The sequence below is a fragment of the Blennius ocellaris genome (genome assembly GCF_963422515.1).
Source record: "Blennius ocellaris genome assembly, chromosome: 10".
Taxonomy (NCBI): Eukaryota; Metazoa; Chordata; class Actinopteri; order Blenniiformes; family Blenniidae; genus Blennius; species Blennius ocellaris.
The window spans coordinates 6399740-6419954 of NC_137659.1; the positions used below are offsets into that span (position 1 = coordinate 6399740).

The following is a 20215-nucleotide window of genomic DNA, read 5'->3' on the forward strand; positions in this document are numbered from 1 at the left end:
CTGCAATTATACCCCAGACGAGACAGTAATTCAAAGAGGCACAGGCATTGAATTTACACAAGCTGTGAACTCATTGTTCATAGTCCGACTGCAGTCCAACCCATGTGCATAGGAAAAAAATGGAAAATCTACAGTTAATCTTTGAGGCAGACACGAATTACAAACAAAGCTCTTTGAAGTCTGCCATTTTTCTTTGTTCTACACCTTTGCAGAAACTAAAGACGCTACAATCCCAACACAGCTTATTAATTAAGGCCCTGAGAAACTTTCGAGTTGCAACCCATCTGAACAAGAAATCTGCATATTTAAGTAATACCGTTGCATCCTCCACGTTCTTGACATTACCTTTTTCTTAAGCTCTTTAAGAAGTGAATTATTTCTGTTTTATCCCTCGGTGGCAATTAAAATGCAGACATTGAAGAGTAGAGGTACCAAACACAACATGACAGGAAACAGCCAGTAAACATAACACATATTACAGGTCTCATTTCCTTTGTCAAGCAGTGGAGTGTGCCAATTACTTAGAGATCAAATAGAAATGAATTCCTTCAGATAATTGTCAACTACTCAAATAATATCTATATTCTGCAGTTATGAAGAAAATATTTTTTCCTTTTTTTTTAACCTTCAGTTCTTGTTTAAGTTGACAGGATGCACTCAGTGCAGTGCGACACGTGTTGAATATCTTACTTAAGCACTCCTGCTGGAGTCGAGGTTTGATTGATCCGATCAAATTACAAGCAGAGCAAAGGAAGTCTTGCCAGTCCGCAAGAAAAAAAGACAGGGCTGCAAAACTTTTCTGCAAGGTCAACACCACTGTGATACCTTGCGAAAGTGGGCAACTGTGAGAGACAAAGATGATAACACGGGGGCCGGGCCAGAGAAGGCAAAGGCTACGAGGAAACAAGTGCTCTTCAAATGCATGTTTGAAAGGACAGTGCAGTTGGCGTGGTCAGGTGGGCGAGCTGGGAGGAGTTGGACTATAATTGAATTACAGTGACCCTGTGACAGCCACTATAGGTGAGGTCATGTGTTGAATTAATTCTGTCCCTGACCCCGTCCCCGGCAGGGCAATTCCTCCTGGCTGCCCCCCCCCCCCCCCCCCGGAGACCCAAAGGTGCAGGAACGAAATGTGCCATCTTCAAGCCAAAAGTGTCATTAAGATTGACAACCGGGCTCAGAGGCCGATGGATCTCCGCCGCCTGCATTGTTCAGCCTATTTTTAGTTTGGATGCTAAAGCCTGTTAAAGTCTGGGTGTGTGCATTAGACAAGCAGCTATTTCTGCTTCCTGCAATACAATGAAGACATTAAATGGAAATGGAATCTATACACTATTTTAAATAAAGCTCTGTGCTGTGCAGCGTGAATCCTTTAACTAATGTTCACCAATAATGTGTCTTATATCAAACTCGGGGGTGTCAAACGCATTTTAGTTCAGGTTCCACATACAGTACAATTTCATCTCGAGTGGGCCGGGCTGGTAAAATAGTGCCATATTAAGCATTACATTTAAAATGTACGGATTTTTGTTGTTGTGGCGCATAGCATATGTGATCAAAATGTCTATTTTTTTTACCTAATTGCTTGGTTAGTAGTGAAAATGACAATTTTAATGTGACCAAAGAGGCAGTCCTATTAAATGAATGATTTTGCAAGGAGAAATGTGTGAATGTTCGGTTCTGGCCTATGTTTGACACCCGTGCTTTATAAGCGAAGAGAATGACTGAAATCTTTCGACTGATCCACGGGAAACAGCGATACACTTAAAATTATGATTCAAGAATTTGCTATTTAACCTCCCGCAGTTTGCATTTTCCACTGTGGGAACAGTGAATGACTTGCTCAAAATGCATGGAGAGGATGCTGTTGGATGTTCGCCGGTGAATGAGTTTACTCACTGTCTGCCAGAGAGGAGAACACTGTGCAGCCGAGAAGAAGCAGGAACAGCAACGCCCCTCTGGGCCGGAGGGGCACCGCTGGGTGAATATTAGGCACCATGTTGGAGGTTGGCACTGCTTCCTCCTCAGTCCCCTGCTAGACACGTCCCACTCTGACAGGATCAAAGACTAACACCTGGGAGAGCAAACACAAGCAGAACAGGGGAGCACCGGCATTAGTATTCACACTCACTATACATTTGCATGTATTTGAATGAGCATAATAAACGCGGTGAGGCAGGAATATATAAAAAAACAAAACAAAAAAAACAAAAAACAAGTCGCGGGAGCGGAGTCAGAAGAGACGGAAACTTTGTATACTTGTGAGAAAACAACCGGCGTACAACACTCGGGATCTTTCGGTCGCGATCAACAAGCACCTAATACCCACAACAAATCGTGCTCGAGGTGGAATAAACACAGGCGAAGTGAATGTGAGACAAGAACTAACACCGCAGAAGAGAGGGGGAAGTAAAAGCAGGGCAGCTCCACAGAGTGAAATTATTGGAGGAAAATACAACAGCAACAAATGGGAGGATGGGCTTACGCGTCTCAGTCACCCTCTCACAAAGGAGATCAGTTAAAAAAAAAAAAAAAAAAAAAAAGAGGCCCAGAGGACCTCCTAAACAGCCGTCCCAAAGGACTACCACCCACTTAATGTCCCCCATTAGGAAATTGAAAGTGTGTCTTCCAGATGGTCTCAAATCACGCAGAGTGAAGTCATCTCTGCGGATGACAACACGCATGTGAACGTAAACATTTAACATGCGACACGCCCCAAGGGAGACGTGGCTGGTCAACAAAGCGGCAGCAGGTGTGCCACAAATTAACCATAATTAACTGGCGCAGTAAAACAGAGTGCCCTGCTCTGTCGTCTTAAACTGGAGGAGGAGGAGGAGGAGGAGGAGGAAAGCCGAATGAAAAGAAAGTGCACAAGAGCTCATGCTTTGTCATTTCCAGAATTAGATTTAGGAAATTACTAGGCCAACTGATTAGGACTTATGACTTTAAGTTTTGTTGCAGCCTCCAGTTTTACTGTCTAACGCTGTTACAAACAATGTAACTGTGTATACCCCCATACATTGAGCTAACTGGATTTCTTATCGTGACTCTCTTGCCTATGGTCATCTGTGATGAGTAATCATAATGCTGTAAAAGGAGCCCACAATATGGTAAGGATAGATATCTCTTGTTTGACGGAATTAAAGCGGGATCTCCAGATGACTTCAGAATAGAAAAACTGAAATGAGAAAAGTTTTAAAAGTTTGAAAGTAGTGAGCCTACTTTTGTCCTGAGAGCTCCCCGACACTGATTCCTGTACAAAGCTTCTTTTTTTTTTACAAGAGGCCGATTGGAATTGAACTGAAGACTTTACCAGCTCAATCTCTCCCTGCCCAGTTTACAGTTGCGACTGAACAATAGCGATTGCTGATATTTGTGAGGAGGGGAAGGGGGAGCTGTGCTCACAATGCGGAATATCTGGAGGCTCACTGGGTGGCCGGTCAGCTTTAGTCTATTCAACTCAGCTAAATAAGTTAGAGTGTCACGGGGACACAATGCCTCCAGTATCTTGTGGAGGAAAGGAAAAAGAAAAAAAAAAACATTCTTAAGTCTGTGGAGGTGTTGAGCAGCCCATTACTCATGAAGCTGTTTCAATGCAAGGGTGGAAAAAGAGAGGAACGTACACATTGGGCACCTTTTCCGACCACCGCCTTTGTTCAATGAGACCAAGAAAAACACTTGGTGAGGCAGACATCTTACCAAAGCAAAATGTCCTTCTCGTGAGCTCTGCTTTTTAACTTATTTTGACAAGTCGTTTGGCAAAGAGGAGAAAAGAAAACATTCACTGCTGAGCGCGTGAAAGAGTGTTATGTTGGGACTGGAGCTCCACCTGGGCACAGATGGAGACAAGTATCACTGACAGATAACTCTTCATAACCATTTGTCACTTGCAGAAATGTGCCTCCAGGCTCTCGTGTCTGCTAAAATTATTTTAGGTTCTGAACACACACACACGCACGCACGCACGCACGCACGCACGCACGTACGTGCACCTTGCGTCCAAGGAATTTCCAAACATCACGTACAGTCAACACCATCTATCGTTAGTGAAAGTTCATGCTGTGATCGTATCAAACTGCACGGCGCTCCTTCTTGACAAATCCATTAGTGCAGCAAAAGTAATTCAAAATGAAAACCAAGCACCTTTACTGCTGATGAGAAAGAGGTTCATTGTAAGTATGTTAAACTGCAGCAGGCTTCAGAGGGAGTGAACAGACAAACACAGTGTACAATGAGCTCAATGACACCCCGACTCAGAGCCGAATTTATTTATTTATTTTTTCCTCTGGAGCTAATACCCCAAGTTCGCTTTGCTAAATGACTGCAAAACTCACATCAAGTTTTCTTGGCTGCTAACTTTGTTTTGACGCTCATTTTTATGAACGCCAGCAATGCGCTAGTTCACGTCGACTGGTATAGACGGAGAGAGGGAGAGAGAGAGAGAGAGAGAGTGAGCCGAGCTGATAGAGTTGGCTACTCGCCGTGCTCCAAACCCTTGGCGGTGGAGGGATATCTTTCACAGCAGATGCCAGAGAGAGGCAGATGCTTTTCATCTTCAATGAGACAAATTCCTAGAGCGGCGGCTTATTCTTTATTTATTTAGCTACTTATTTATCCCAGTGCGGCTTGGTCCCTCCCAGCTGCGTGCAGACACTTTGGGACGACACTGCCACGGCGAGCGTTTTGTGTCAAAAGCTGCGGCGACGCGACAGTGGGAAGGGAGAGGAAGTGGGGATCCAAAACCTGAGCAACTGGAGCGGCGCACGGGAAGACGTTCTTTTTCTTGGCGGTTGTGTTTGAGAGCAACAGAAACAGCAGGGACATTTTGAGGTGGCTGTCAGCCTTTCTGAGAGGGACTTTTGGTTGTGGTAACTGAAATCGAACACTTGTTTGTGAGTAAAAGAGACTGCGTGTGTGCGTGCGTGTGTGTGTGTGTGTGTGTGTGTGTGTGTGTGTGTGTGTGTGTGTGTGTGTGTGTGTGTGTGTGTGTGTGTGTGTGTGTGTGTGTGTGTGTGTGTGTGTGTGTGTGTGTGTGTGTGTGTGTGTGTGTGTGTGTGTGTGTGCGTGTGTGTGTGTCCACTGACTTTCACAGAAGCTGGGATCTTAATTAATATTTACAATAATTGGTGGCAGGAGCAAAAATGTAGCTAATGAACGCGGTTTTGAGCTGACGTGTACAAGCTTTACTAATGTTTTATAAACCAGTATGTCACAACACAGATGGATCAACATTAAAGCCTGTCTGACATTTTTTTTGGCCAATATATCCTGTGATAAAATCAGCCCTCGCTTACTGAGGCCTGGACTCCACAGGACCTCTGAGGTCATCCCGGGGCATCACGCAACAGACTTGTTTTCCCTGCACATCCCACAGGGGCTTCGTCAAATTGAGTTCGGGGGGAATTTAGAGGCCAAGTCGACACCTTGAACTCTTTGTCATGTCCCTGAACAATTTCTGTAGTGTGGCAGGGTGCATTACCCTCCTGAAAGAGGTCAACAGGGAATACTGCTGCCACGGAGAGGGTGTGTGCGGTGTGCAGAGGTGCCTACAGAGACGGTACGTGTCAAGGTAACGTCCACACGAGTGTCTCTGACCCGAGATTTCGTGGCTCAACTCTGTCCAGAGCGTCTCACGCATCCCACTGTGATCAGGCAAAGCACACGCCTCGACGTCAACATGATATCAATCAAAGTGTCATCAAAGCAGGCCGGCTTCACGAGTTCAGTTCTGATGGTTAACTGTGTGGGCTTTCATCTGTGCCAAAGATCTTCTGGTCGGGATTCAGACTGATGATCCAGCCTTCACTCATCACAATCAGTGAGTTCTTTGTACGACCCAGTTGAGGCGGAGGTTTAAAATTTCCCCATTCTAGAACCTGTTCTCAAAAAAAAAAAAAAAGTTTTCAGGCTCCTAAAATGCCACACATTGTGGATGACCGACCAAAAAGGACAAGGTTACATGAAATAACATCGGTGTGTGGACGGGCCTCCAGTGAGTCTCTATTAGGCCAGGTGTTTTCAAGTGAAAATGCAAAACTTGCGTTGTGTTTTTTTTGTGTCCACTTACATGAAAACAGTGCTTGGAGCAACTATAGGTGGAACCATGCAACTTTTTGAAAAGCTCGGTCTCTGTGGAAATTGTAGAAAACGCAACTTTCTGAATCTCCTGCACCACGGCCACAGTAACTAGTTCTTCTGCATGTGTGCGAGTAGATGGAAAATAATAACAATGGCGACCTCCAGAGGGTCATGACTCCCAGTCCCTATTCTCCTGGGACTTGGTATATTTTAAAGTTGACGGTCAGTAAAAATCCCATCCAACCTTGTTGTCTGTCTATACAAATGTCTGTGTACTCCCATTGTTGCCATTTGGTATTAACTAACCACACCAGGAACAAGACCTGGCATTCGGACCTGGGCATCCAGCCATCTCAAGCTGGTCATGCTTGGCTATTCTTCCACCTTCCAACACATCACGCTGACCGTTCACTTGCAACCGAATATCTCCCATCTTTTAACAGGCGCTATTGTAATCAGATAAACAATGTTTTTCACTTCACTCTGCATATTTTGAAATCTGTGAACACACCACAAACACAATCTGGACTGATATAGCCTTTTCATTAGCTTTTCTCTGGCAAGTTAATTTGGTCCCCACTAATCATGATGTGGCAGCGCCGAGCCACGATAAGTGACTTAACAGAAAGCAGATCTTTTTCATTGTACGCATAAAGCATTAATGGAAACAAAACAGGCTCATGGCCTTTGGGAAACTAACAGACACGTTGTTGTTTGCCTTCTTTCACATCTTCACATCATTATCACCTGAAACACGAATATGTTTTGAATAAACTGGGCTTCATTAAACTCGGGTCTGCAACTTGCTCGATTGGCGAGCAGACACTCACAGACACAACCTCAGACCTCTCTGAATTACTTCACAGAATTCGAGACGTGGAGGGTGATTCAGAGGTCTGCAGCCAGGCAGAACGACAATTTATGGTGCCGCACTGGGTCCCCAATTTGTCAATGTGTCAAGATCATGCATCCTGCGGAGAGAGATGATTCTGTGGTGGCAACATGTTGCCTAAACACGCAGACACCGTGAAGAAGAAGACAAGGTTATTCAAGTGATAAAAAAAAAAAAAAAAAAAGTCCAGACAACCCTAAACCCATTATTCTTCACTCAATCAGGCTTTAAAAAGAAGCGTTGGACATGTTCAGTATTCTGTATATACGCTGTAAACTAAGCAGCAGAGTAAGAGGTTTAGGGAAGTAATTAACAAGAGAACAATGGGATGAGAACATCTAAACAGCGGAGGACAAAAGTGCTTTTGGGTGAGCTCTATGGGGAGGGGACTATACACACACCTGACACACACCTATCCTATTTGCTTGGTTTATTACTCTCTGTGCATGTGTGTGGCAAGGGAGTGGCCACCCATACAGGCCCAGACAGACAATGCAAGACAGCCGCACAGAGAGAAAGAGAGAAAGAGAGAGAGAGAGAGAGAAAGAGAGAGAGAGAGTAAACACTGCTATTACACTAACTACAGGTAGCATTTCTGCCCTCCGTCGTTTCCATACCTCCTACTCATGTTCGCTCCCTTCCCCGTCTCTATTTAATGGGTCATCCCAAGCACGGGGAGGTGGGACAGCTGAGATATATGGCTACCAGCGTGGGGAGCTAATCATGGCCGTCTCTTGGGGTGATAAAGGCAGGCCGGAGAGGTTTGTATTGGCCGAGCCCACTAACGGCTCCATAAACACAGATACAAGCTGAATTTCAACAGCCCTGTTTTGGCTCTTGATTAGTTTTCCATGTCCTAGAAGGCCCGCTCGTGCAAGTTTTTTTTTTTTTTTTTACCTCAACAGCAAACACACACCGCAAGACCCCAGGAGACTTACCTCAAACTGGTGAGCCCCGTATTGTAAAATGAAAGTGTAAAGTAACCAAATTAGGTTTTCCAAACAACTCAAAAATCCTCGCTGGATCCACAGGCTTGGTGGTGCATGACTGTTTTTACAAGGTCCTACATTGAAATCTGCCATACAAAGGCTAATGTCCTGTGACCTATCGGGTTTCGCAGCACTTTCTGTTTACAAGTTGATCCCACAAAGTTAATTGTTAACGTTTTACTGCCAGGAATAAGGCCGAGAGACTGAAAAGACACCAATAACAGACAAGCGCACTTCCTAAAGTTGGGCAATAGGACGCCGGGGCCACTGATTAAACTGACCCACAATGGAGGCAGCCGTGTAATCAAGCACGAGTATTGAGTCCGTGCGTGACTCAAAAGGAGCTCATCAGTTAGCCTCATTCCCCCCAGTTTGATAATTAAGTAGTATCACGGCGTGTACGTGTATTGCACAAGTTTCCGGTATATGACACAGTCACACACAACTCTTCCTTGTGACGCATCGTGGTGTCATTTGTGACGCTCGACGGTTGGATTTAATGCGCCATGCTCCCGATAATGTCTGATGCAGGTCCTGGCTTGCCACTCAGCAGAATACAAAGACAGCCTCATGCGGGCTGTGCCCATACGATACAAAGTCGACTGGCATTTAGTGTGGTCGAGTGAACGTTTAACAAAACTCAAGCACTTCCATAAATTTACACTGAAGTGGGGATTTACAATCACCTCTGGGGGGGCGACCAATCTTTTCAGCTGCAAATCAATCTGGGAATGAGAGGTGATGTGTAGTACACTGATATGTACTACGCAGAGTAGGAGAGACATACCAGAGTGCCACTTCCATTTGAATTTATTGAAGAGTGATTATTGGCGTTGTCGAGCGGCAGAGCAAGAAGAAAATGGCTCGTGCTGCAAACCGCTGTGCAAAAGGCCTGCGATAAATCAAGCGAGCGGGCTCAATGTAAAACAGACATTCATCAAATAAAAGAAACCCGCGCCACTTGGGTATGTGAAACAGCTTTTTGTAATGCAGTGGTAAACTCAGAGGCCATGGTTACAGAATATAAAACAATACAGGAAAATGACAGGGAAATATCTATAAAACTATAAAATTACAGAGAAGCATGATTGAGTCACATACGGGCGTCACAAAAAAAGCAACCTTTATATACATTTTATCATGCTAGATTCTTTTCTATTCTAAAATATGAGGTTTGGTATCATTCTTTGTTTTTTGTTTATTTGAATTCTATCTTCAGTTCATTCAAATGTTCTTGAAGTCAAAATCACTTTACCTTCCTTTTGACATTTAAATATTTAATCATGAATATCTCTGTCTCTCTCCGTCTCTCTCCGTCTCTCTCTCTCGCTGGTTTCTCTCATTATCAGCCTGTCAATCACCTCTGAATTAAACTGACCTGCACAAAATATGCTAACCAGAGGTTTGATATCTGAATTAGGAGAAGAAGTACAACTGAAGATACGTGGTATATTAGTTTTCACTATGACGCCAGCAGCAATGCTCTGGTTCCACGACTGGGAGAAGTTTGACTCTTTTGTTTACATTTTACAGTTTCAGAGTTCCACGAAATGAATTACTGAATAATTAACGGTGAATCTGCGCTATGGCCAAACATTAAATTAGCAGTATAAACAGCGACACATTCTCAACAGCAGATGTGCATATATATCAAAACCAAATCCACACTGTCGAGCAAGAAAGATGAGCTGAGACGTCACCACTTGACGGTTTGCTTGTGGACAGATGGTGCCATAAAATGACTAGGCAGGCAGCACAGAAGGCATGGACTCCCCCCCCCTCTCCACTACCACCACCACCACCATCACTTCTCTCCCCTCCTCCTTCACACCACCCCTCCTCCTCCCACCCTCTCCGTCCCCTGGGCAGAAAAAGCCTCGTCTCCGCCAGTAAAAGACAAACAGAGTGAAGGCATGTGAGCCGAAAGACTGGCAAATACCGAGTTCTGGAGATCAATAGCTGGCCAAACACAGGCAGTTGTTCACACTCCACTCGATCCATGCAGGATGGATTTTAGCGAAGGAAGAGCAGAAATATTAGGGAAAACTAAGCTCCGCCAAAGTGCAGGACCATTCTCAGACATCCCTTTTGTCTGCAGAATTAAGTGTATTTACTTTCAGCAAGTGGCACCGAGGCGAAGAATACTCAACCCAACTTTGCGTATGAGCGTGGGAGGGGTCTTTTGAGGGCTTCATACTGTTCAGCAGGTGTCTCCACTGTTCTAAATCAATTACCTCTAGTCAGTCAGTGCTTAGGGTAGGGGGTATTGTAAATCAGCTTGGTGTCAGGCCAGATTAGTGACTGTAAAGGACTGGGGAGTGAAGTTCTTTGGCCGGCGTGAACCCTCCAGAGGCTGACAAGAGAAAGAAGCCGTGGCCTCAGTGCTTGACGGCATAGCAGCAGCTCTAGTAATTGTTTGCCACAATACTTAATGGCGTCAGGGTTACACAAGTATGCTTGCTGTAAGATTGACTGGGAATTCTTTATCCCCTCATTTACTCCCTTTAATAGGTCTCATTGCCGAGAGTAATGCAGGACTGCTTGAAGGCAATATTGGATTTGCAGAATTTTTTTTCCCCCCATCAGTGGAATAAAATACTTAGATTTTTCAGGTTTTTACTTGCCAAAACGGGAATTCCTAGGTGGATACTTAACTGCCAAGTTTCTCTCTTACACATGTAAGAAACTGTCAGCTAATTCCAGCAAAATTTTCAAACTGGATTGATTAGACAAACTGCTACCACTGGATATATGGTCATTCATTCACTCTTGTGCACGGGGGTAGAAGGTCTGTGCACGTCCAATTGCAGTCTTAAAAGCGGCTCCTCTTGTCACCTCATTTCGTTTATGCAAATCTACTTTTGAGGAACTGCTGTGTCAGGGGGGAAAAAAAGCCCTCAGAGAATGAAGCCACTAAACACACCAATGAGAACATGCAGCTGTGGACTACATTTATTTGTCCAGAAATTTCCCGTGCAACGCTGCATCAGGATATTTGTCTTCTGTCAAAGCTTGAAAAGCATGACTGGAAGTGCATATTGACACAATTTATTATTTCACCTTACAAGACAGCATGTAAAAAGCAGAGGGACAACAATCCTCTGTGGTCTGAGGGAGAGAAGAACAAACCTGGTGTTGACATGGGGAAGGGTTGGGCTAAGTCAGGGAAAGACTGTGCAAAGCACCTCCTATAGTGTCAGGCATTTGTGGTGGGCAACAGAAACATTGTACCTTATGGTGTCTGAGTTCTACCATAAGGTTCTGTTTATAAAGCGCGACCCCCATGATGAATAATGTGTTTGTAGCAGTCCAAAAGGCACACAAACATCTGCTGCTCTGAGACAGGCTTTCTGTAGCACATAGAAGAAAAACAAAATATCTATACCTGAAACAGTTAAAACTGGGGTTATTTGAAATTGCGAATGTGGGGGGGGGGGATCCCTGAGGTCCTAATCCAACTCATGTTCTGCTTCTATCCCAGAAGGCTATCCTCTCAGACCCTGTCTAACTAGTGAAAAGAGGCAGATTCTAATAAGCCATTCTGTCTTTCTGTCAGTCTGTGTTTCCTTCCATCCTCTCTCTCTCTCTCTCTCTCTCTCTCTCTCTCTCTCTCTCTCTCTCTCTCTCCAACCATGTCTCTTTCTCAGCCTCTTCCTCTCTGTCTGAGCCATGAGCCAGCCTGTTGGAGCAGATGGAACCATATATCCCCATCGCTCTCCGGAGGCCAGAGGATTTAAAATGTAAAAGAGATGAGTGTGGAAAAGGCAGGAGCCAGTCGATAAAGGGCAAGAGAAGCAGGGACTCTCAGCTCAGGTCGTGTTCATCAAACAAGAGACACGACTTAAAAAAAAGAAAGAAAAAAAAACCCCCACCAGTGTGGTGCAGAGCAATAAACCATATGGAAATAGACCATAAACTAACCTGGCATGTCTTTTTATGAGGATCGAATACAACAGTTCCATCCAACGTGACTCAAGCTTGTGATATTAGTTGGTAACGTGGACAGATTTCCCCCAAATTCTCTCATGATGAAAAATTAATTGAGACAAATTTCATCAGTTAGTTTTCTGAATGGTCCATATGAAAGACAGACGACGAGTCTATACTTGTTATTTCAAACAAGTGGAATTAATTCATTGGTTACACAAAGGACTGAACTATCAATTAGTTCAATGACTAACTCAAAGTGTAAGTAATTTAGATTAAAAAGAATGATCGAACTAGCTTATATTGATATATATATATACACACATATATACACACACAGAGACACATACACTTTGATAGAAAAGCAACTTTGCAGCATACTTTGTGGGTTACCTGACAAACATGGGACCTAAGTATACGTCAATAATAAACAGGATTAATCACTTCAAACAAATCACTTAAACACACTAAATGTCGATTGGTTCACGCTGCCCACAGGCAAAAATGAACAGGAATTAATTGGGAATTTAATTGGCTTTCTCTGGAGGACGCCGCAGTCAGAAACGTGGAGTCAGACCTGCCTCCCTCCTCGGCTCCCTTCACCTAAAGCCACCTCTGAGGTAATGAGAAAGTATCTGGATACTCCATCTGTCTTCTGGGAAAAGCTTCTGCCTGGTCCTCTATCTCCTGGTGGCAGGTTGACGGACAGGAAGAGTGAGGAACAACAGGTGGACGAGGGCGTGAGCTGAACAATCGATTGCCAGCTGACTAGCAAGGTCCATTATGCTGACAGGCCGGAGCCATAACACGATGACCCGCGCTTTAACAACTCCTCATTACTACCTATGGATCTCTCTCTGGGACCAATCTCTTTGGCCCGATCTCTGTTCCATCTTGCATTCTCGCTGCAGTTACAGAAGTGAGTTTCTCTCTGTGAGTCTGATGGAAGTATTTCAAAAGAGGCGAAATTCACACCTAAGCCACTGCATTTCATTTCTGCTGCAATGGATGCGGAAGCAAGACAACATGGGGTAATGCACTGCTCTCCGGAGCAATATTCTCCAAGAAAATGCGGATTAAATGTTCATTTAAGCCGGTGCTATCTTGGAGAATTTTCTTCTTCTTCTTTTTTTTTTTTAAACTGTCTGCGAGGAAAAGCCTCTTCCACCATCACCCTTTTCCTCTAGTTATAGTGAAATCCCCAGTCCTTGGAAGACTTATTTATGCTCTCTCTCCTTTACCCCACCCTTTTCCACACAGACAGGATTTACCTGCAGCTGAGACAGCCTCCAGACTATCAATTACCACCAGAGTAGAGTCCCTTCGCTAACAAGACGCACGCACGCAACACATACACAGAGTTGATTCTTGGTTATAAGATATCCTGCATTGACTGTGAGTCAGAGGATTTTGAAGCCCAATCAAATAGTGCACAAAAAAGAAAAAAGTTTTTTGACAAAAGCCTCAGCAGAGATTCAGTCCGAGCACAAAAACAGCCAATCAAAACAAACTGGTGTTTAAATCTGTGAAGTCTTTTATCAAAGAGGAACATTAATTATTAGCTATAATGCCTGAGATATAATCTTTGGGAAAATTAATTATTACCATTCATGGAAAAAACTAGTCAATCATAGAAAATAGGTCACTTCAGACGTTAGAGGCATATCCTGCTTTGAAAAGTGAATTAAAACCTTGAAATAACTGCCAACCAGGCTTCGACTGCACTTCTGGCACCCTAATAGGCATGTTGTGTATACACAGAAGCGTGAACAGAGGTATAAATGTAGCATCTGCAGAGTTGAAAAGAAAAGAAAAGAAAAAAAAAAAGCACAAATGCACAACTTGGAGCCTTCACTTGCAGTCCATTTGCGCAGTCATGATGTTTGACTGGTTTGCAATGTGCTGAAAACAAAAGTCTCACCAAATTCTTCCTGACATGTCATCTCGCTGTGTGACGGCGATTAGAGTGAACACCAGACCCTGGCACATACAGAAAGACGTGCAGGGACGGGCAGGGGGCGGGGGTGTCGGTCTGTCACTCGGCCCACCAGATCCACCCTGACGCCTAAAGTGCCTCTGTCAGGTCAACAAATGAAAAGCCATCAGAGTCAATGTTGCAGTCATCAAGCTGCAGTCATCCCGTCGACTGGTTAAACGCTATCTTGCCAGGTCCTGTTAAACCTACTTGGGCATATTTGGGCTGAAGGCGTCGCTTTTGATTCCCGGCCTTCGGGTTTCGTTTGGTGGCCATCTTCTGGGAATGAGCAGCGAGCCAGAAGGGAGGAATCGTGCAGCGGGAGGCATAAGATAACACCTAATAAAACTCTTACAAGGGCTGCAGTCTGCAATCGAGTAATTCTTGGTCACGTAGCCAGACCAGTGTTGGCCTGTGAAGTGAAGATCTGAGGAAGAGAGCTTCTTTTAAGTCAGCAATCGTGTCTGGTCGTGGCAGCAGCTGGGTAATCATTAGAATAACATATGCGGGTCAAAAAGCTAATGAATGTGCATTAACACTGGACTGTATGGAATCTTTCTGTAAAGCACAACACTTTGAGACACTCACAGCCCCCTATCAAACCATTAAAGCCACTAACAGCATGGGGAACAGAGCCACGGGGAGTTCGTTATACTTTGACCAAAAAGTGCAACAAAAAAAAACCACAAAAAAAAACTGCTATGCATTATTTAACTCATACATAAAATTAGATTGCCTTTATGAGCAAGTTTAAAGGCATTTCCCTAGTTTAAATGTTTGACTCTGCACTTAAATTGAATTTTCAGACTGGCGATGCAAAAGAGGGCTTTCGTATGAGGCATAAAGGGGGAACTGGTTATCTTTCGACTTCCTCAACCAGTTCTCTCATCTGTCAGCCAAGGCAGCCAAGTCTCTCGTGTTTACTAATGTAGAAGCAACCCCTTTATCAGGGAAGAGATTTGTAGGAAAGAGGCAGGGGATTAGCCATCAAATTACCAGGCAGACAGCATCCCTGCTCCGGGGTTGTGAAGCAGTAATCTCTGAGGCTGAAGGGGGAGATCCAGATAAAGGTTTGGGATTGGTGCTCTGCAGCTCCAAACTGTGCACAACTTCAATTTGTGAAAAAAAAAAAGTACATTTCAGGGGTGCTGTTTTCTTCAAGCCAGCTTACGTTTTATTTTATTTTTTATTTTTATGGTAACTACTTTTAAAAGACAAGACCATATTGTGCAACATCTTTTTATGTTGCTGGGTTGTGCAGCGTCGCTGCATAGGCCCACAACACCCTGCAGTGCGGGACATGTGGCGGCAGAAAGCCTTTTAAAGAGGAATGCTGTAGCTAGGCAGAGCTGGTGGAATTAGATTTGCTGTGGCCTTGCCCGTGGTTCTTGCATTGTCACCCCGCTGCCCTCCCTTAAACAAGCAATGCTCTCCTCGGAGAATACCCCCTGGACACAGGAATGTTTCATCAACGCCTCAGCCCCCAGCATCCTCACCAGGCCACGCTGGGCCGAGAGGCATGGCACAGACAGGCTATAAATAAGTCAGGCGTTATAATGAAACCAAATGAAGCTCCATCCATCTTCCCTAAAACAAGCGAGGGACCTCGGAGTTCTGCAGGAGGAAGAGTCATCGCCTGTGTTTGAGGACGCACTATGAGACGTGTACAAGCTAAATGTTATTTTGGCATGTACGTCATACCGCAAGACGCACAAGCTGTGCATCCAAGACTGTGAAGACTCATTATTCCATGGGAAGTGACAGGAGTGGGCTGATAAGGCAGCGATAGGGGGGAGCTGATAAAGTAATGAAGTTGTTTTGGGTTTAAGCAGGGAATTTGAAGACATTGAGAGGCTGAGCAAACAAGGATGCTGGCAGAGGCAAAAGGGATAAATCAGCCGCGTGATTATACCTCCACAAGCAAGCGCCAAATAAATCAAGCCTACATTCAGTTTTATTTGCTTTCGTGCAGTTTAACGTCACAGTTATCCCTTCACACTCAAGTGAGAGGTAAAGCTGAAAACTTTAATTCTCTGTATAGGCAGTTCACAAGCAACCGGTCTGACCTAGCTGCCCTTCCATGAAGGAAGCTAGAAGAGATCTAAAATAGAAGGCACATATCAGACAAGGATACTGTGATGAAACGTCAAGCACAGGAACAGAATCAACAGAGAGAAAACTGTGATCCATGGCCTCTTGCTATTTCCAGAAAACATCTCAAATGCATAGAAGAATTCTTATTTGCCATGGTCAGTGTGTGTCTAGGAGCTTCACTGCAGCACAGTTCACATACACTATAAGCGTAAGCTCAAGCCCTGTCATACATGTAGAGTACAAAAGAAAATGCAGCCGCCCCTGGAAATGGAGGCTGTTTCAATCAATGTGGCGGCGTAATGGGATGATGTGGAATTGAAATGAGTTTTCTGAGAGGAGGGAAATGTCCTCACTGACAAAGCGGATTTGTGTTCCCATTGAGAAACCCATGGCTGTAATGCACACAGCTATGGCTTAAATGAAAGGTGCAAGGCTATGAGCACAAAACAGACCTCTGATGACACCGGCTATAACTGGCTATAAAAGATACGTCTAAAATTGGGAATAAAATACGATGTTTAACAAAAAAAGAAAAAAGAAAGGTCAGAGTGGGTTTGATGAAAAGTATCATCCGAGTCCTCTGATCCACATCAAATCCCTTTAAAGAGACAATGAGCTCAAGGTAACCTGCCACAAGATGCAGAACATTTTCACAGGACGGATTCCGTTCATTGCTCACAAGCAACAAAAATAACATCACCTTCCCTAAAATAAACCTGTCTTCTTATTTAGATATCATCTCATGTCGAAACCTTTATGTGTGCTGAGCAGACTGGTGAAGGAGTCAAAGAATATTCGCAGTTCAATCGAATGAGCTCTCTGCTGAGGGCAGCAGGGAAAAAAAGCGGTCTTGTCAAAACACTGGTGATTTTAGTGGTAAAGAAGCCTTTTTTTCCCCCCTCAAACTTGCTCTTCAGCACCTGTCACAATGAATGAGCGACTGTCTGTAAGAAAGACGTGTCACTGCCGAAACCCAGAAGTGACTATCAGCACGGCTAACCCGTCGCACAGGCAGCAGTTGCTGATTGACATTGTACATTATGCAGGACATATCTGGTGCAGCTGTAAACATGAAGCTGTGTGAACATGGTTTCACTGCAGAAGAGAAGCCTGGCAATTAGGCCCTGTCGTCACAAATCAGCTACTTGTGACCTTGTCACCATCCGGCCACGTATAAACCACAAAACAATCACCTTCTCCAGCCATCTATCTTTTATTGAGCTTTATCTAACTTGAGGCCATGGGAGGCGGCGCCAGTCCCAGCTGAGTATGCGCGAAGACAGACCATAGTCAGTTGGGACGTTTACACGACGATGGTGTTTTGGAGCCACTGAAAACACAACTTCTTGAAAACGGCTCCCAAGGTGGAACTTTTCGAAAATCCTTCGACTGCATCTCCATGGCAACGGAGGAAAACTTTCCTAAAACACCTTTTCCATTGTCATGTATAAAGGGGAAACCCTGCTACTACACATGTGCACCATGATTGTAGTAAAAAATTCTTCTGCAAGTGTACAAGTAGATAGACAATAACAATGGCGGCCTCCAGAGTGTCATGACTCCCAATCTGTATTCTCCTGGGACTTGGTAGTTTTATAGTTGACCGTCACCGTATCAACAATCCAACTTGGTCTTCAGTCCATATGAATCTACTCCCATTGTAAATGTTTACAGTGCATTTTTCTCAGCATGCATGTGTTTGGTTTCATTACAAAAAACAACCAACAGTCAGTACTCAGCAGTGGTCCAACATGGAAACTACATCGTATCAGCATTTCCACTGTTTCTATGGAAACTGACATTGTTTTTAAAACGTCGCTGCATAATCATTAAACTTTTCTGATCCGAAAACGCACAAACGATGCATTTTCACTTGAAACGTTGACATAAGTGACAGACAACCTTGAACTCTCCATTTGGAGTCTGAGACCATATTGTGAACATGTTTGAACTTTGGCTTCGATGTTTTGAACACTATGAACCTAACAAAGGGTTGCTGCCCACATACAGTAGGTGTCACAGACAAATTTCTGGCTCCAATCGCCACAATCGTCTTCGTAGACATTGATCTGTGATTTTAAGCAACCTCTTTCACGTCCCAACTGGGACGAGAGTGATTAAGCAAATCCATCATGCGCTAACAGGCCATTACACATCACCCAATTCACCGATGATGAGAAATCAAGTTCAATGGAAAAATCCATATGCTCAGCCCATAATTACTTTTGGGGAATCCAATGGGGAGAGGGAGATTGAGTGACTGACTGCTCCTTGACCGGTAATTTATTCAGGAGGAAAGACTTCAGCCAAGACAGCCATTTAAACGAAGGATATTAGGTATGTTTGGTCAGGGAATCCAATAAAGAGCAGCCATATACAAATAGCCGGAGAGATTTCCTCAGGTCACATCCTACACATCCGCTAATGTGTCCCTGAAACATTACTGGTGATGAAGTGACTGAGGGCAGTCGTAAAAGTGGAATGAAGGGTCAGCGGCCTGCATGGCGGAGGTGAAGGAGGACAACCTACAGGTCACCCGGTGTGGATGGAGGTTGGATTTGTTTGAACAAATGACCATAGCAGACGATTTTCCTGTCTTGTTTGTTTGTGCGACGGAGCAGCTGAACAGACATTTTTTTATTTAAGTAATCTATGTGTTGAGTTTGCCTTAAAGTAATCTTTGTTTAAATTAAGTCTAGGTTAAGAAACCAGGAACAACAGAAGCTGGATGGTGTACCTTGTCGACTTGATTTAGAACAGGAACAACATTGATAAATAAGATAACAATTTAGTTTCCCAGATTTGCAGACAAACCTGTAGGGAGGTTAAGCCATTTAAAGGCCAAAAGAAAACTTGTTTTTCACAATATGGTTTGGGAGAGATTTGGTGGAAAAGGGCAAGACACAAAAAGAATATTTTCCCACTGACATCAACGCTTTCTATTGAGCAACAAACTATGCAACAATTGGCACATTTAATGTGACCAAGGAGGGAAACTCAGGCCAAACGCTTCTCAAGCCAGTAAATACAACTTTTATGTTTCTGTAAAAAAAAAAGATAAAAAAAATAACAGATTTATTACATAATTAGAGCTGAAAGGCCAAACTGAGAGCTGGTTTTCTTTGTTCAAAACAAGGCATGAGCATTAGACCCTGTTTTGTCCTTCAACAAACACTCTCAAATCCAAAACACACCTTAAAAACACAGAACGTGCATCATAGGCTACACAACACTGAAACCAGGGCCCAAACACTTTACAAAATAAATCACAACTCTCCTATAAAGGTCTCCTCTGCAATTATATGGGATTTCAAAGCCTTCCAGTGTCTCCTGCTAACTGGAATTCTTTTCGCTGAAACTTTAGCCCCGAGATTGCCAGGGGAGATAAAGACAACTGGAAAAACAGGTTGTTTGGCCTCAGTGTAGGCCCAATGCCGCCGAGCGACAGGGTGCCTCACCTTAGCAGCGGTAGCTAGGGGACATTCTATGGCCCTTCTATTCAAAGTCCTCTGAATACGTAGGGGAGGGCTTGCACCAGACAGGGCAATTTGCCAGAGAGCTAGCCAATAGAGCTAAGCCAAGACGAGGTTAAACTATTGTTTTGGCTTAACAAGCAAGAGTGAGCAAGGACAAAAGTAATGCGGACAAAAGAGTAGTAAGAAAATACCTGACCACTGAAGTGTAACACATCAACTTATTTTGCTACTTTTTATGACAAGAGGCAAGTTGTCAAATAGATATCCCGAGACAGGACAAAAGAACATATACTGGAATGCGAGGGTGTATCAACACAAAAACAATGTTCACAAGGTGTGAGCGAGTTCAGTCAAAAAAAAAAATATACACCTGTGGCTGACTTGTTTTCCTTTCACCTTCAGATTGCTTCACAAGTTACTTTGGTGGCCCGGAATTCCCACTTACCCATGCATGGCAAGTAGGTCCACTTGTAAAGAAATCCCTTTTTCTTTAAAGTTCCTTTTATTGTGAGGCACTTATTCCAGAGAGTAAAGGGTATCCAAATCCTACAAGAGAGAATCCGGCAGTACCCACACACACACACACACACACACACACACAAAGTAAAAAAAAAAAAGATTATCCCTGAACGATGGACTTCTGAAGAACTCCGGTTATTCCATTGGCAGCTTTTGATTAAAGCGGAGGGACAGTCTTGTGGCTCTGCGGCGATTGGGCTCCAGCTGTGGCTCTGGAGCAGCGTGGCTCGGGGAGAGATCCTTCGGAGTCAGAGCTCGTTCACAC

The 20215-nt window shown here is 44.0% G+C and overlaps 1 protein-coding gene across 4 annotated transcripts in view; it reads right to left on the reverse strand.

Annotated features, from left to right (window-relative positions):
- Window positions 1-20215, reverse strand: part of ptprfb (protein tyrosine phosphatase receptor type Fb) — a 189074-nt gene that overhangs the window by 118659 nt on the left and 50200 nt on the right. For all 4 annotated transcript variants that reach the window (XM_080503638.1, XM_080503637.1, XM_080503636.1 and 1 more), the window contains exon 3: window positions 1900-2074. In XM_080503638.1, coding sequence (XP_080359764.1) covers window positions 1900-1999 — 100 coding nt within the window. In that variant the 5' untranslated portion in view covers window positions 2000-2074. The remainder of the gene's footprint in view (window positions 1-1899; window positions 2075-20215) is intronic.